Raw genomic sequence first — 17458 nt, 5'->3', positions numbered from 1 at the left:
TAAATTTTGATTAAAATAAAGTCTATAATGGTCAATAGATTGTGTTTTTATCAAAATACAACTTCATATTATGTTTTTACGACAACACTCAATGTTTAAAAACCAACCAAACAAACAAACAAAAAAAGCTTACGATGATTTCACTTGCCTTGGCATCATTTTAAGCCCGAGGATATTTTAGCTGTGAGGAGTAACAGATTAAATATAGCCCACCTTCCATCACAGTTTCTGTTGATATCAGTGTAGGAACTGGATTTATTCGGTGAAACTAGTCCTAACCCGAGGTAAAGTGGTTGTCCTGTGTCTGATGAGTCGTATGTTTAGTTGAAAATGTCATCTGTTGTAGTCAGTTTTCACTTGGGTCGTGTGTGAGTGTGTGTGTGTGTCTGTGTGTGGGGGTGGGGGTGGGTGGGTGTGTTGGCTGCTAAAGGGAAGAGGGGGAGGAGCCCACAGTAATTTAATCTTCCAACACAGCTTTCTGAGCGCATTCCAGTGAGTCTTTGAAAAGCAGAGCAAGATACCGAGCAGTACATCTCCTTTATTCTCTTCCAATGGCTTATCCACCAGCTCCTGGTATGTTTAACTGCATGTTTACTTTATTATTTAATGTTCTTCTTGTTTTTGTGGCTTGGGAAACCTGTATTATTATATTTTCTTGATATCTCCTGCTCTGCAGATGCACCTTTTTCACAAAAGCATGCACCATAGGATTAAAGGCCACAACTGCATCAATATTGTAATAGTATAACATTGTAATCAATTACATGATGATTGTAAGGGTTTCCATACTGAAAAACTGCACTTTGTAGGTTTGGCGTTTTTTGGTAAAACTGCGACCTCTGTGGTGAAAATGTAATAACATTAAATGTGCAGACAAACGCTGTGGGAAGGTTGGGCTGAGTGGACTGAAGAGATGTTTGCAAGGATTTAAAAACATTTAATTTGAGCATCAGTGATTGAAATGTCTTCTATGTAATAAAAGCTGATTTGTGTCTAAAGCCCCTTTTACTCATGCATGGTACCACACAGCGAGCACACATCTGTCCGCAGGCATAAAAAGGCGGATACACAACTGACTGTAGACCACTCATGGGACCACTCAGATTACTGTCCTGTACAGGATATAACTCATTAATAATCTCCTCAAACAGATTTTACATTCACAGAGACTTTTATTCTGGAAAACACACTAATACAGATATTACCAACAACTGTGAAAGATATAATAATGAGTATAAAATGATTAAATGCTAAAAATGTTGACACTGCTGGATTAAAATTATTTACTAATATTATTCATAAAGATTTACAAAAAAAGAACCTAATGAAGGAAAAAAAAGTAAATTGGACTGTGAATGGAAAAGTACTAAAATGTGGCATTTTTGTCTAAAATTCTGTTTAATCACTGGTGGTCCACCCAGAAAACGCGGTGTTAAACACTAGTTGACCTCCAACTTTGCCCTCAGTGGAACAACAGTGGTCTGCCGTCTCCGTGCTCTCAGGGATAGGCCAGATATATTTTTGGAGTTTACCCAGAGGAGTTATATGTGTGAATGCATACACTCACAACATTTGTCTCTGACATTAAGCAGATTATATACTCTTTGCGCAACTCCGGGTAAAGTGAAACTTCGCTCGTTGTGAATCGTCTTGCGTCATTTCACATGCTACTGCACACGTGCACTTTATGTTGTATTGTGTAGTTTGTTGTTCTATGTAGCACCTTGGTCCTGGAGGTATGTTGTTTCATTTCACTGTGTACTGTACACCACTGTATATAGTTGAAATGACAGTAAAAACCACTCGACTTGACAAGACTTGATGTTTGAACAGAGCCGCTAATGTCCCGGATTATCTCCTGCATGCGTTGCACATGTGCCACCCCATGTATAAAGTATGTGGATAAAGAACGTGTCTGACACAGAAAATCTCCCACTGTGAACTACATGGACCACTCTGAAACATCTCTGGACCTGATACTCTGGAGTTTCTTTGAAGTGTCTCTGGAGTTTATATGTCAAATGGGCTACATTTGAAACGGAAAAAAAAAAACAATCCAAACAATTTATTTTTGGCTTATTTTCATTTCTGTAACTCAGTCGCTTGCTTGATTAGCATCACTCCATATTCATTTACATCTCTTTGTTTCCATTGACTAACTTTGAGCAATTTACTGATCCCCCACCAACGTTACTCAGGTAAACACAGAGCAGTGGAACTGTGGACTTTGAGGTGATTTCATCAAATACCTCTGGGATGAATTAGAGATGTGATACTTTTAATCCATAAGTAATGATCCAGCATTGGTATCTGAGCTCAGCTATAAGGCTTAATGCTATCAAATCTTTGCGGCAGGGTCCTAGAGAAAGTCTTCAGGCTTTTACTGCAGTTAAGGGGCAAACTCCATTAGTTCAAAACAAATCTATTTCAAGCTCTTCTTTATATTGTAGTCAACCCAGAATTGTATGCATTCATTTTCTCCTACTGACTACTACTACTGTCTGTTTTACAGATTGGTGTTTCTGTTGTTGACTGTGTTATTTTCCCTCAGGTATGTATCCTATGGCAGGTATGCAAGGCCCTCCTGCTATGTCTGTTCCAGGATACCCGGGTCCAGTCCCAGGGCCGAGTGGTAAGAAAACAACAGTTTTAATTATTACTATCACTGGCTAAACTGTTGTTATCATTATTATGTTAAGGTCATGCCTGTTTAACTGATTGGTGCATGACTGTGTTTTCCCCTCAGTTGCGTACCCTGTGGCGAGTATGCAAGGTCCTTCGGCTTTTCCTGGCTACGAGGGCCTGGTCCCAGGGGCGAACGGTAAGACCCAGCAGTGTTTAAATGAACCACATGTGCAGACAGGCCTGCTGTAGATTAAAGCCACAGCAAGACTTTCTTTCATCTGCTTTCATTTCCTTTTCACTATGTTTCGAACACAGGGGTGGGCCATAGGCTGAGTTTAACTTGGAATCATTACATCATCAGATTGAAAATCAGTGTGTAATCTATCATTAAATTTACTGTTATAGGCTCTCCTTTGTAACTTTATTAATGTTTATTTCAGTTTATTGAATTTGATCAGTGCCATCCAGCCCTTAATTGATGAATTGCTGTTTACCATTCAGCAAAGTACTGTCTCATACAGTGGCTTGGAAGGACGTCTATTGTTTACAAACATATACAGGACAAGGGAATGTCATTTAAATAACTAACAATGTATTTATTCATAATATTTAAATACACCGTATTAAAAAATAGGTTTTGCCTGTGTCAGAGACTGTAACTCTAATCTGCTATCATTGTTACTGTGGTGAGTTATGACAAACATATCAGCAGCGCATTAAGTTTATATGGAATCAGGTTTTTGTAAAGTTTTTTTAAAGGTCATATATCTCGTTAGGTGGCTTTATTCCTCCTCCACCTGTTCAACCAATGCCAACTCCTGACACACAGACAGCTCAGGACTGGAGGTATGGTCTCAGCTTTCACACATCCATTGTATTACAGTATGATTCATGGGCATATCAGCAGACACTCATTGGCTTTTACTTGGAAACCTTTCATTTTGAGAGAATGTGCATGTAAGGACACGAATAAGCTCCTCCCAAACTATGAGACGGGCGAAATGATGGGATTTTTAAGACTCTAAAATGCAATCCTGCAGTAATCATTCGGACTCACTGAGGAAAAGGATACATTTAAGTCCCAAAGTGTAGAGAGAGTTTAGATTCACTCACAGAGGTAAAACTTTAAATATTTAATTATAAAATTCAGAGTAATGTCTTGCTCCATTGACCATCTATTTGCAGAAATTTAGCAGAGAAGCTCTGTTCTTCTCTTTCTTTGGTCAAAATTCCTAAATCTGTAAGTAAATAAGGCTTCAGTTCTCAGAAAACGGGTAAACAGTTTAAACATAGGACCTGAGTAGACGCAACTAGTTTCTACGGCAACTCATTATCAGTAACACCTGATAGGATTTGTGCGCTTTCAGTAAATCCACACAAAGACCAAATCAATAAATGCTTTGATGTGAATCACCCTGTTTTGGAAAGGGATTAAATGTCCATGGGGTCCTGGGGAAACTTATACTTGTGCAGGAGTTCCTCAGTGATTTTATTTCTGTCTGGAGCTAACATGTCTGTGATGTTCTCCCTATAACCTTCAGAAATTTACAGGCTGAATTTGATATTATTTTTCACCACACTAAGCGCTCTGAATGCAAATTTCTTATGATATTCCAGGGAGATGTTTCCTCACATGTGAAAATTAAAAGGTTTTGATTTCGCTGATACTTGCAGTATTTCATTTTCTAGATCCAGTAAAGACCCTCCTTAAAAATCATCCATTTCTTTGTTTGGTGATTAAGTGTCGCACAGTTATTTACTGGGTTTGGATGGTAAACCTTCCGCTCCATGTGAATCAATGAAAAAAGCCAGAACCTGCCATCTTTTGATCACATCACATCACATGAACCAACCTACCAACATTTTTTGGACTGTGGCACTTTTTGCACTTTTTGTAAACATTTCAAATGAGTATAAACTGTTCAGTTCAACATCTACCCAACTCAACCTAATCATTCTGCTGATGGGATTATTTTATAGAGTTGCCAAGAAAAAAAAAACCTGTAATGCCCTCTAGCTATTATTTTCAATGTGTCTGTCACTTATGCTGAGATACAAAAATAAAGGAAGCAGTTTTGCATGTCCCAAGGGTGTGTATTTCATCCAGTGAACATTACACGATGTTGTATTTGTGGATATAAATAGTATTTGATCTCATGTGGACTTTGGAGTCAGAGGAAATTCAAGCTCATTGTTTTATTTATTTATTTATTTACATCTTGTTCTTTCAGTATTCCAGCTCTAACCGAGGAAGCAGCCAGAGATGCTTTTAAGAAATATGTAGACAGCAATTGTTGCTGGTCGGCGGGTCCAGCAAACGATGGTGTTATTACCAACACAGAATCGTTCAACACTTACCGGGTAATTACAGTACATTGTAGTATAGCTTGAACTAAAGAAACTGTGGAGGGATTTTAATCCATTATTAATCTGCAGTGTGAACTGAAGTCTGAAATTACAATTTTCCATTTTCAAAAATGTAAAGAAAACACAAATGCAATGATCTGCAAATCATTTAATCAAACGGGAAAATATTTCACTTTCAGAACTACAGCAACAGGTCTCCTGAGTTCCCAAACATTTAAGGAGATTCGTTTAAAGATGAGGTGGTGTAACACAGTAGTGAACAAGCCCCTGTCCCGACTTGTTTTTGCAACATGCTGCTGGCATCACATTTAAAATGGACACATTTTCTAAAACTACGGTCCTTGTAATAGATTCAATTAAATTTAGGGTTTAAATGATTTGCGAATAATTGCATTCTGTTTCTATTTACATTTTCCCCAGTGTCCCAACCCCAACCCAGCACTGAAGAGGCATTGGAATCCACTATGAATTTGCAATGTGCAGTACATTCTGAAACATATTTCCAAAATCACTAACACATTTGTGCTGTTTCTTTCCTGCACAGTATCGACTGGAGACCTTCACTGAGACTAGAAAAACAGATTGGGCCACTAAGCCTTATGAGGGTAAAGACACAGCAAATTTCACAGCTACTGAAAAGTTTATTTACATCCATTTACAAGGCTTCATGGTTTTCTCTGTGGTCTGTGAATGTGTTTGGCTCCAGGTCAGCCGGTAAACGGGTTTACACAGCCTCCTCCTGGTCCATGGCAAATCCCTGTTAACCCCCCAGAAATGTTTAAAAACACTGTTAAGGATGTTGAGGTCCCTTTCACCTCATCTGTCAAGGTACTGTGAATTTGTGTTCCTAATCGGTCTTACGGTTAACATTTACACTTACAGTAAACTTTTTGGTTAATTAGACTTGAATTTATTATTTATTATCATCATCAGCACGGTTTCCTCCGGGTGACTGTCTGTGAGGAGTGTGGTGTGTTCTCTCTGTGTCTGCGTGGGTTTCCTCTGGGTGACTGTCTGTGAGGAGTGTGGTGTGTTCTCCCTGTGTCTGCGTGGGTTTCCTCCGGGTGACTGTCTGTGAGGAGTGTGGTGTGTTATCCCTGTGTCTGCGTGGGTTTCCTCCGGGTGCTCCGGTTTCCTCCCACAGTCCAAAAACACACATTGGGAGGTGGATTGGAGACTCAAAAGTGTCCATAGGTGTGAGTGTGTGAGTGAATGTGTGTGTTGCCCTGTGTGTATTCCCGCCTTGCGCCCAATGATTCCAGGTAGGCTCTGGACCCACCACGACCCTGAATTGGATAAGGGTTACAGATAATGGATGGATAGATCAGATAAGTTTCACATTTTATGTGTGAAAATATATTACATGAAATAGCTTAATTACTTACAGTAAACTTGGGGTGTTTTTATAGTTGTCAGCTTTGGTTTGATTAGGACAAACCCTGGTGCGATCGTTATGTTAATTTAGTTCTTTGGCGTAAGCGTGAAAGCTTTTTTTTTACCTCTGGTTCACACCAAAAAAATTAGCGGGTCTCGCTCCATTTCTAAATGATTGTTTTTGGATGTATGAACACAATATGATCCAAAGGCATCATAACAAACCAAATGCATGACGTGAGGTCACAGGATGCGATGCTAATTGCCCAGTTAGAGAACAGGTTACACCTCTGGTGTGTGCAGAGGAGGAAGGGCTGGTGCTGTTTTGGCGCTTTCATCCATGTCACCACCTCTCACTGTGTTTCCTGCTGGTTAAAATACCACCAGGTACACATCCCCAACGAGTGCATGAAGCTCAGTGTGGGGCAGCTCTCTGGAAACTGGTTGCCGCAAAACATACCTCACACCAGCGTCATGCATCACTGTCGTGGGTTGATTGTAAATGTCAGTGTGAGCACTAAACAAACCAGGACTAAAATGTAACAGTGTGTTCGTGTCTTGTCTGGCACCAAACTACAGGTATAAACACACCCTCAGAGCACTACTCCTTTCAGTGTTAGAACATTACACTTCTTCAAAATGTTAGTTAGAGCTCTGTCCAAAATCTTCTGTAAAATTATGTACATTTCCTTTACAGCCGTGTGACAAGTGCTCGGCCACGGGGAAATGTACATGCTCTGCGTGTACTGGCTCCGGGAATGTGAGTGATTTCAAGTTTTCATTTTTGAGAGTATTTACTTCACTTTGTGTGAATTAGGGAGGAATTTCTAATGAACCCTTAAATGCTTGCGTAATTGCTTCTGAAAATGCGTTTTTTGAAATCAGTGCTTTCGATGTGTCAATACAGAAAGTTTGCCAGTCATGCAGCGGCTCTGGGAAGACATCTGCAGAGGAAACCTGCATTTCATGCAACGGGACTGGGAAAATCAAGTAAGCCAACACACACAGATGAAGACATCTGAGATGGTGGATTATCATTCACACTATTTAACACTGTGGTATAACTTAGTTTACACTGGTAATACACAGTAAAACATTGGCTTTAGTGTTTTGGACCTAATGACAATAGGGTTATAAGATACAGGACCATCTCTGTTACAGTGTGATGCTCTCACACTATTAACTGGTTCTAAATTAACCAACTCAAATCTCCCTGAAGAGAACTAAGAAGAACTTCTGTGTCCCTGTGTTTAATCTGCCTTACACAGGTGTAGCGATTGTACAGGTAAAGGACTGAAAGAGTGTGATAGCTGCAAAGGGAAGCGGCAGCTGCTGTGCTACATCAAACTCACAGTGGAATGGTAATCTGATTTTAAAACTATGAACCTTCAAACATAAACAACACCCAGATACATGCCACTACAACCCACTGCTGTATCCGTCAGTGGTGGTCCTTTTCCACTAATGGATGCAATCTATAAACTGTGCCTCGAGAGATGGGCTAAACCTATGATTCATCGTTCTTGTGCTTTTCACACCAGGAAAAACAATGTGGAGGATTTTACAGGAGAGCAGGAAAGTGGTTTGAGCATGGAGAAGCTGGGTGAAGTCAGTGGAAAGCAGCTTTACAAAGATACGAAATACATGGTAAGGAGAATATAAATGATCACTAATGCTAAGTAATAGTATAGATTCGTATTTCCATTGATGTTAACAGATGTGAAGGTGTGGAAATACAAAACTACACAGTGCCCATTGTTTCTCTTAATCTCTATGGAGTTGAACATTTTTGTTGTTACTACTACTGTGAAAACTACATACATTGTTGCTGCAGGTGTACCCTCTGCTGGGATTCCCAAACCAAAGCATAGTCCAGGCGTCTGAAAGAATGGTCAAGGATCATCAGAGCAAATACTCTCAGTCAGCTCGCATCCTACAGCAGGTAACTTCAGTGATTATGAGTTTGAAATGCCGTATTCTTCAGTTGGGGATCTGTGTGGATATTGTTTCACATCTTCAAAGTGTTAGAAGTGGACCTCTCAGTTTATCGGATGGAGACAGTTGTGGTGCTCTGCCAGGTTTTGCGCAAGAGTTCAGAGTTTCAGTTTCTCTTGTATTTTACTTTTTCTTGTTTTTTTTTTACTTGCTTTTCTTTCACTTTCTCTGTCTTTATAATGATCTTATATTTAATAATCTCATCTGAACACGTACGGAAATTGATGATAGTATTGACTGAAAAGCAAAGGAATGAAGGATGGTAGCTGATTCTTTTTTTTAAATCAGTATCTGATAACTGATATCTGAGAACTAATTCAGTTTTTGTCCAACCTCTGTGTTCCAGCAACAAAGTGTGCAACTGATTCCCATCACTAAAGTGACCTACAAGTGGGAGGGAAAGTCCTACGCTTATCATGTCTATGGCAATGAGTCAAAAGTCAAAGCCGACGACTATCCAGCTACATGCTGCTGCACTATTCTGTAGACTTTGCAGTAGAAAAACTCATAAGCCATAGAGACATAAACAGCATGAGAAGGCCAATATTACTGGCGTGTTTACTATTGTATAACAACAGGTGGATGGTTTCTATATTAGTTACAATGCATTGATTAGACTTATTAGATTTAATTTTGCTGTACTTGTATGCTTACTTTGTACTGTCCTTTTGGCAGAAGTGGGGTTGATGCAATGTACTTCGTGTTCATTTTGGAATCAAGTAAATAAACAACAACACATTGCCTTGTATACTAACCCTGCATTAACAAGAGTCCTGTAACTGTGCATTCATGAAATGTACAAGATCCTGAACTCCACTGGGCTATAAGACTTAGTAAGATCATATACTAACAATATAATATAACGCACATATACATATATTATATTGCATGTCTTACCATGACGTAGTATTGTAATATGATAATGAAATGTATAAGGGACTAAGAAAGCTGTTATGGATCTCCTTGCTTGTACTTAAGCACTATATCAGTATTTTTTCAAACCAGTGGAGAGATGAGTTAAACATGTTCGATGTTGTCACTGTCATTAAGAATCTCATCATTTTGTATTTTCTACATCAGCTGCCATTTTAAATGTGGACTGTTCTCGATTGAACCAGATGTTCGAAAATGACTGGAATAAAATCTCATTACTGTAACCTACATTAAAGCTAATGTGTCTCTTTTTTGTCATATGGGTACCACTGATCTCTCTCTTTTGAGATGATCTTAACACCAAGATGTTTTGAGAAACTGGGCCTTGCCCCATGGACTCAGAGGAACTCCTGAAACTTGTAAACTCAGATGATGGGGAATGGAGTCCGGGGAACTTGATTAGTGGCAGTGAAGACAACCTGTGGAACACTCTGTGACACTTTTCCTTCTTTTTCAATGTTACAGGATCCATAAGGTGTTTGTTACAGTTTGATATCATCAGTCTGTCAACTGTCTAACTTTGGAATGTGGGCTCTGAATAATCGATATCAACCATGTTTAATATCCTTCATTTTTAGACTTGGTTCAAACCCTCTGAGACCCCCACAGGCTTTGAGCTAAAGATTAGAGAGGAGGTCAGATTTCATTCTTTTAATGTCACTTCAGAATCTTTGCAAAGATTCGATGGTGGTCTACAGTCAGTGGTGTGCCCGCCATTTTTACGACAGTGGACAGATATGTGCTCGCTGTTTGAGTAAAAGCACAAATTCAGTTGGTATTTGGTTACCCAGTTGGTCTCAAGTTACCACTGGGTTAATTTGCCAATTTCTGCCTCCTATTATTTTCCCTATCAACATAAAAGCTAAGCAGAATTAGCATTGTTTTGTTGCTAGCATGTCCTGACACGTTAAAATAAAAGTCCATTTTCAGACACAGTTTGTTGTGCCCGATACAAAGCATATGAAAATATGCCTTTCATTCTTCCGCTTCAGGAAGCGGTTGAAAACGTTTACATAATTACGATTTGTTTTCCCACCCGTTCCCTGGCAGTTCTCCGTCCAGAATAATGGGCGGAGCAGGTCTGAAAACGGGCGGAGTGAAACCGAGTAAACGACGCGTTTCTTCAGAAGTGAAACCTTACTGAAAAAACGCTACTCCACACAAACATGGACAAAACACATCTGCTGAGGTGAGTGAAAGAATAGTACTTCTCTATAAAATGGGTTTGACTTTTGGGAAGTTTCCATAAATACTTTTACTTTCACGTGAAGTGCAGAGGTGATCTGTAGACAACTTTTGCAAACATTTCTACTCCTCTGTTATCAATAGCTTATATTAGGACTTCAGATCAGACGTTGTATATAAGGTTCGTCTGTATCTGTCCACAAACTCATGGAGGTCTGTTTTGAACTTGATACAGTGACCAAGACGAGCCAAAGTATGATCATCCAGCACTGGCCAATACAGGTAATAAACTGTATATCCTTTACACTGTAACTTTACACTGTACAGTGTGGCATCGCCTACAGGACCCAGATCAGCAGGTAAACTTTCATAGAAGGAGCTGAAAATGAAGCTTTCATTTCTCTGTATTTAAGCCACAGGTCAGTGGAAAGGCTCAGGGCTTGAGGCCACAGCCCCTCCTCCAGAAGAGATACCTGCGGTCCCTGGTTATGAAAATCTAGGCCCTGGTTACCATGGTATTAAACAAACTGCATTATTTTGCACATTGACACCTTGTGCTTTTTCCTTTGTGGGTCCTGGGTCAAACCTAGGGCTTCCTCTCAGCTGCATCTGTCTTTAATATGTTCTTATGCAGAATGTGTGGTGCGCATATTTATTACTGTGTTAATAACATTGTCCTATTGCTCCTGCTTAGTTTAACACTTTCTATTATGGCTGCAGATGTTCCACCTCCACCTGTGGGATTTCAGCATCCACAGCCTCCTGCTGCCTCACCAAACAGACAATGGGAGTAAGAGCACAGGCATTTTGTATTTATTCTATCACATATCACATCGGTTAGAGGTGTATTAATTAGTTTTAATATTCCTGAATCTCTGCAGCATTCCTGCCATCTCGGAGGATCTCGCCCGGGAAGCTTTCGTTGAGTACGCCTCCAGCAGTTGTTGCTACAGTAAGAAGCCTCCCAAAGAGATGGTTCTGACAGATTTGCAAGCTCTTAATACCTATCGAGTGGGTACACTTGGTACTACATCAGCTCGTTTCCATTGTTTCCATTGCACTGTGTGATATTTAAATGATATATATGTGTTTGACTTACAGTATCGTCTGGAGACTTTTACTGAAACACGGTCCACCGAATGGGCCTCTGAACCGTATAATGGTAAATACAGCTTTGATACTTTCTTCCAACGCGCAGTGAGGAGTTCATACACTCGCACTCATGCACATTTAACAATGGAGCTCAAGGATCATTGACTTCAGCTCTGGGATTCAGCCCCTTGGGTCACTAACCTGGGTCTTGTTGTTCAGCTTTCAAAAACACAGGAAATCACTGATAAAACACGTATTTAATCACTGTTTTCCCTGGAGGACACTACTTTCCCTGTAAATAGACATCATGATAAGATGACGTGGTATGGTATGTCTCCTGCTCCTTATAACATCTCTCGTGTCATGTATCTGTGTGTATTGCAGGACAGTTAGTGGATGGGATGAATGGTGTAGCTCCTGGCCCATGGGACATTACTGTCTCGGTTCCTGCTCTGTTCCAGGACTCGGAAACAGGCGTCCGCATCCCACATACAGCCTCCATCAAGGTAGACACGTCAAAACCACATTAAAGCAATGACACTGAAGACATGGTACATCATGAACTTAAAGTGTCTCACTTTTAAATTCTAGGGCTGTCACTCTTGTCTGAATCTTGGCAAATCTGCATGTAACCGATGTGTCACATCCGGCAGGGTAGGTGCTCTTATACACTCTGTGTGTGCACGTATCTGAACACCTGGGTCTGTAAGGGGTACAAACTTGTGGCCTGTGTCCTGAGAATGTGCCTCTGCTCATAGATTCAGTGTGAAAGGTGTAATGGCTTGGGATTTAACACAGATCAACAACGCTGTAATCGATGTCAAGGTGTGGGGAGAGTCAAGTGAGGACCTGCTTTATTTCTTACTTTCTGCACCTGTGGATCACAGCTACATTATTATGACTACAAGTAATCACCTCTGATTTTCCTAGGTGTCGAGACTGCTCTGGTGTGGGATCAACTCCATGCAACACGTGCCAAGGAAGGGGACAACTCCTTTGCTACATCAAGCTGAAGATTAAGTGGTATAAATCATTAGCATCTGCTTTCATAACGTTTTTACTCAGTTCTCTTATTTGCTGCGGTTAGCCTCTGCACTCTCAGCCTTTGCACACCCACATAAACATGGGTCCAGCGCTGTGATTGGACGGACTCAGACAAGGGGGCGGGGCGATTCTAAAGTCTCTGCACTTGACGTTAGAAATGGAACAGAATCAACGGCACGTTTAATCCCATGTTTTCAGATTAAGGCATCACTCAGAAATCTGGCTGGGTGGTCTTTCACAGTGTGTGGGCTGGTGGACATGTGCACATATAGGAATTTTTTTATAGTATGATACCTTTAAATCTATAAAATGTCTAAAGCAAAGCACAAATTTGAATACATTAAGCCAGAAAACAAAAATGCAAGAATTGTTAAACACAGGAAAACTGTCACAAAAAATGACAAGTGTTATAGCAGGTAAACACAGAGCACCTGTGAACAATTGGAAACCATGATGACTGACCGCTCCCAGGGTGGAGAATAGAAACAAAACAATAGCACATGGTTAGAAACATTTTTTTTATTCATTCATTCATTGTCTGTAACCCTTATCCAGTTCAGGGTTGCGGTGGGTCTGGAGCCTACCTGGAATCACTGGGCGGAAGGTGGGAACACACCCTGGAGGGGGCGCCAGTCCTTCACAGGGCGACACATTCACTCACACACTCACACCTACGGACACTTTTGAGTCTCCAATCCACCTACCAACGTGTGTTTTTGGAGCGTGGGAGACCCGGAGAAAACCCACACAGACACAGGGAGAACACACCACACTCCTCACAGACAGTCACCCGGAGGAAACCCACGCAGACACAGAGAGAACACACCACACTCCTCACAGACAGTCACCCGGAGGAAACCCATGCAGACACAGGGAGAACACACCACACTCCTCACAGACAGTCACCCAGAGGAAACCCACGCGGACACAGGGAGAACACACCACACTCCTCACAGACAGTCACCCGGAGGAAACCCACGCAGACACAGGGAGAACACACCACACTCCTCACAGACAGTCACCCGGAGCCCTGGTTAGAAGACGGCAGTAAAGTTAGTTAAACGTGGAATTACTCCAAAGTTTCTCTGAACTGGTTTGCAACTCAATCACTCACGGAAAGGAACTGCACCACAGGGGGCACTATTACTCACATACTCTCACACATTTGGGGACTACTCCACAAGATGGTGCTAAATTATCCCTGTGGTGGTGCACATATTCAATACCTTCAGTTAGGGAACACATCTCTACCATTTTCACCGCTCTTTCTGGAAAAGAGAATGTAATGTACCTTTAGGGACACAACAGGATAAAGTCCTGTTGTGTCCCTAAAGGTACATTACATTCTCTGTTGTACCTTTTAAAAGTACATTTAAACTGTTTGTTTATTTAGGAACAATACCGTACCTTTTTTCTGAGAGTGTATCGATGACACTTCGTGACCTGGTTTCTTTCGTTGTATGTGTTCTGTTCAGGACAAACAACATTTATGTCCAGGTCATGGATAAACGCTCAGGATTCCCTGTGGATCTTCTCGAGTTTGCTACTGGAGAGGTCCTCCTTGCTGACATGAATGCTCTGGTGAGCAAAACCTATCCCCTAATGCTTTGACTAGTGAAGCCACTTCCTGTGAGAAGGTGAAACTGAGCATCTCGATTTCCTCTGAATGTCACAGGTGTATCCAGTGGTCAGTTTTCCTGATGAGTCTGTAAACACAGCTTCAAGGAAAGCTATCCAGGAGCATCAGGCTCAGTTCTCCACCTCCTGCCGTGTCCTACAACAGGTAAAGTGACGCAACAAGGTGTTTTTATAACAGTTTTAGTCAGTTACCCTTTATGTTGTTGTGGGTGTGTAACGGCGGACGTTATTTATTACAACCAACACGAGACAAAAAAACTCTCAGGAGAGAAAGTCAGTGCTGAACACAAGCTCAAACGGACACAGAGAACATATGCAAAAACAAGACTAATGAGAAACAGGTGAACACATTAAATACCAAGGAAACAAAACACACACACACACACGGGTGACAAGGATAACGAGGTGTGCAGGGAGAACGCAGGAAAACACAAGGAACCATCAGAAGGGCAAAACACATGCATATGAGAGTGAAAAATCAAAAGCAAAGACAATAGAAAACTGAACAGACTGTGACAGGGTGGAGCTAAAGGTTTTCTGTTTAAAGAGGAAGGCTGAAGTTTGGTCTGTTTTGTTGGGGGTGAACTGGGTCAGTCGCGGGTAGAAGACACTCCTGACAGTTGCAGTGATTGTAATCTATCCCCAGCCTGTGTTGCTACGTCTTCTTCACTGACCTGCGGTATCAGTACAATAGATTCTGATGTATGGACATTGTCCTGTCCCTTTAAGAACAGCTGCTAGTAATTTATCGTGCTGGGCCTCACCCCGGCAGCTAGGAATTAAATTCATGTCAAATGCACAGGTTTCAAATAGCCCTGTTATTTTATTGTAACTCAGCTTATCTTCCATGGTGTTCGGATACACACGGCTTTCTCTGTTACTGGATTCCTTCGTGGAGCTTTTGTCGAACTGTGGTTTTGTTTTTCTGCATTAATCCTTCCCCCTTCCCAAGCCCCTCATTTTGGCTTGAGTCCAGCTGCATTGCTTTTGTCTGTGGAGACGCCTTACATTGCCTCACTTCGCTTTCCTCCAGCATTAATGGAAAGATCATCTACAGGTCATTACCCTCATTAGCTGTATCTTGGGAAAACACTTGGGAGATAATGGGCCGCTGTGACTGCAATATTCTGTTATAGAAATTGATTGCACTTTTTAGTAAAAGCCAGTGGACACACGTGCGACTGAAAACTGATGGAAGATGGAAATGGATCTCTTGTATTTTTTAAAAAAAGGTTATAGGAGGACGGAATAATTTGTGGAAAGCATCTAAAGGTGTGTTTATACTCGTAGCTTAGTTTCCAAACAAGAAAATGGCACATAGTTACAGCTGAATTCTGCTTAGTGTTCACACTGACACATTTACAGTCCAAACTAAATAAGTAAAAGACAATAAAAGTGATGTATGAGGTATATCTTGCGGCGAGGCAGTCATCAGAACAGCGCCCCACGCTGGGCTTAATGCACTTAATGCAGGGTTGTGTATCTGGTGCTGATTTGACAAACTGGAAATGGATAAAGGGGCAAAACAGCAGCAGAAATTCCACTGCTCCACAATCAATAGAAGGTCTACTGAAGGTCTAAAGCTGATCTGTGCTGTTACTGATGTAACTGAAATTAGCCTAACGTTTATGTGAGTATAAGAGCAAATGAAACAGATGAAGTAACAGTGTTGTGTTGGTTTCTCTCAGAGACAGACCATCGAGCTGATCCCCGTCACCCGAGTGCACTACGCATGGAAAGAGAAGACGCACATCTTCTTTGTCTACGGAGCTGAACATAACGTCTTCACCAAGGAATACCCTGCCAAGTGCTGCTGCACCATCTCCTAAGCCTTTCTATCAGGATGCTCCCCAGTAAACATTTAGCCGTTGATTCAACGTTGAAATAACGTAATGACTGCCGTCTAATCAACGTTCTCTTAAGGTTGAAAATGAAAGTTGAAAAGACGCGCAAACACAGACATTGAAAAGACAACTATTAGACGTATTTTGGACGTCCATTGACGTTATTAATTGGTCCCGAAATAAATTACTTGTATAAAAGCCATTTTGGACGTCCACTGACGTTATCGATTGGTCACCACTTAACTAACTTATTAAGATGGATTTTGGACGTCCATTGACGTTTAAAATATGTCCTTGACAGACAGACTACTTGTTCTTGTCCTTGACGTTCCTTGTTTACTGGGTCTTCTTGTTTGGGCTTGCTTTTAATTACATATTCATGGCTCTGGTGTAATTCAGGGAAAGGTAAATAGGTCAAAGCCCCATTTTTAGGAAACAAAAATGTTTTTAGCTGTTTGTTAGCCGCTTAAATTTGTCACTCATTTCAATACACATTTCAGTTTAAACACCAGGACATTACATATTACTTTCTCTTAGCTCCAGAGGTGATGAATTTGTAATTTTCTGAGAAATTTCAACAGATTATACTTACATTTCTGTTTAGAATTTGAGTTATTATAGTTTTATTACTGAATAGTTGTTTGTTTTTGTTTTTTGTTTTTTTGTTATATTACATTGTCTTACATTGGTGGCTTTTACTACATTTGTTACTCTTGTGCTGCTTTGTGATTGGTCACTCTTGTTGTTTTGAGGGTTGTCATTTCATTGTTTTCAAGAAGTCATGGTCGACACACTTCCATTGCTGTGCTGGGTTTAATAGACATTCCTGTATTTACTTCGCAGCCAGCGTGAGCTTGTTTTTCAAATTATTCGACCTACTCCAGTTTAAGTAGTTGGTGTAATTTATGTTTTTCCATTTTTCCTGCAACTATATTAGAATTTTTTTCTAAATATTTTCTATATATTTTTTTCTGTTTTCCTCCTCTAGGTTTATTATACATTTCAAGTGCATTGTGGGTTATTTTGTGATGAGCTACATTTTTTTCTCCAACCAAGTTTTTTTTTTTTTTTGTCACATACACTGTGCAATTAGCTGTTGCTCCATAGCACAACTTCCTCTAGAGATCATGACATTTCTTCATAAAAAAGTAACACAAAATGTCTATTACTAAGAACCCATGACTGTTAAACTGATCTGAAATGTTTTGTGAGAACAAACCAAGAAAATACAGCTACCAAACTGGGAAGTGTGTGAGCGTACATTCTCAACTTTATACATATATTTTTATCACTGCTTTATAAACATGACACTTTCCATTAGCACCGCTATGTTTAGGTGTGTTTTCGTATGTATAACCATT

At 40.5% G+C, this 17458-nt stretch overlaps 2 protein-coding genes across 2 annotated transcripts; both read left to right on the top strand.

The window, feature by feature from the left end:
• The first annotated feature begins 445 nt into the window (after positions 1–445).
• LOC136697017 (protein SSUH2 homolog) lies at positions 446–9517 on the top strand. Its single transcript, XM_066671887.1, has 13 exons — positions 446–573; positions 2552–2632; positions 2747–2821; positions 3402–3471; positions 4857–4986; positions 5537–5597; positions 5699–5820; positions 7064–7126; positions 7274–7356; positions 7635–7727; positions 7908–8013; positions 8201–8308; positions 8708–9517. Exons 1-13 carry the CDS (start codon positions 552–554, stop codon positions 8846–8848), a joined length of 1155 nt encoding a protein of 384 aa, XP_066527984.1. The 5' UTR covers positions 446–551; the 3' UTR covers positions 8849–9517.
• Positions 9518–10368: 851 nt separating this feature from the next.
• Positions 10369–17453, top strand: ssuh2.2 (ssu-2 homolog, tandem duplicate 2). Its single transcript, XM_066671547.1, has 13 exons — positions 10369–10483; positions 10715–10761; positions 10893–10994; positions 11200–11269; positions 11361–11490; positions 11581–11641; positions 11956–12077; positions 12163–12225; positions 12330–12412; positions 12502–12594; positions 14091–14196; positions 14291–14398; positions 15942–17453. Exons 1-13 carry the CDS (start codon positions 10461–10463, stop codon positions 16080–16082), a joined length of 1149 nt encoding a protein of 382 aa, XP_066527644.1. The 5' UTR covers positions 10369–10460; the 3' UTR covers positions 16083–17453.
• Positions 17454–17458: the final 5 nt, after the last annotated feature.

This window comes from Hoplias malabaricus, chromosome 5 (assembly GCF_029633855.1).
Source record: "Hoplias malabaricus isolate fHopMal1 chromosome 5, fHopMal1.hap1, whole genome shotgun sequence".
NCBI lineage: Eukaryota > Metazoa > Chordata > Actinopteri > Characiformes > Erythrinidae > Hoplias > Hoplias malabaricus.
Note: the sequence above shows the minus strand (reverse complement) of the source record. Positions and strands in the feature narration are given on the sequence as shown.

What these genes read in the sequence shown, in the direction of transcription:
- LOC136697017 (XM_066671887.1), top strand. Translation starts at nt 552, where the DNA reads ATGGCTTATCCACCAGCTCCTG. An exon ending in CGTGTACTGGCTCCGGGAAT is followed by an intron (nt 7,127 to 7,273) that starts GTGAGTGATTTC and finishes GTGTCAATACAG; the next exon opens with AAAGTTTGCCAGTCATGCAG. An exon ending in AACGGGACTGGGAAAATCAA is followed by an intron (nt 7,357 to 7,634) that starts GTAAGCCAACAC and finishes TGCCTTACACAG; the next exon opens with GTGTAGCGATTGTACAGGTA.
- ssuh2.2 (XM_066671547.1), top strand. Translation starts at nt 10,461, where the DNA reads ATGGACAAAACACATCTGCTGAG. An exon ending in GGCCTCTGAACCGTATAATG is followed by an intron (nt 11,642 to 11,955) that starts GTAAATACAGCT and finishes TGTGTATTGCAG; the next exon opens with GACAGTTAGTGGATGGGATG. An exon ending in CACATACAGCCTCCATCAAG is followed by an intron (nt 12,078 to 12,162) that starts GTAGACACGTCA and finishes TTTAAATTCTAG; the next exon opens with GGCTGTCACTCTTGTCTGAA.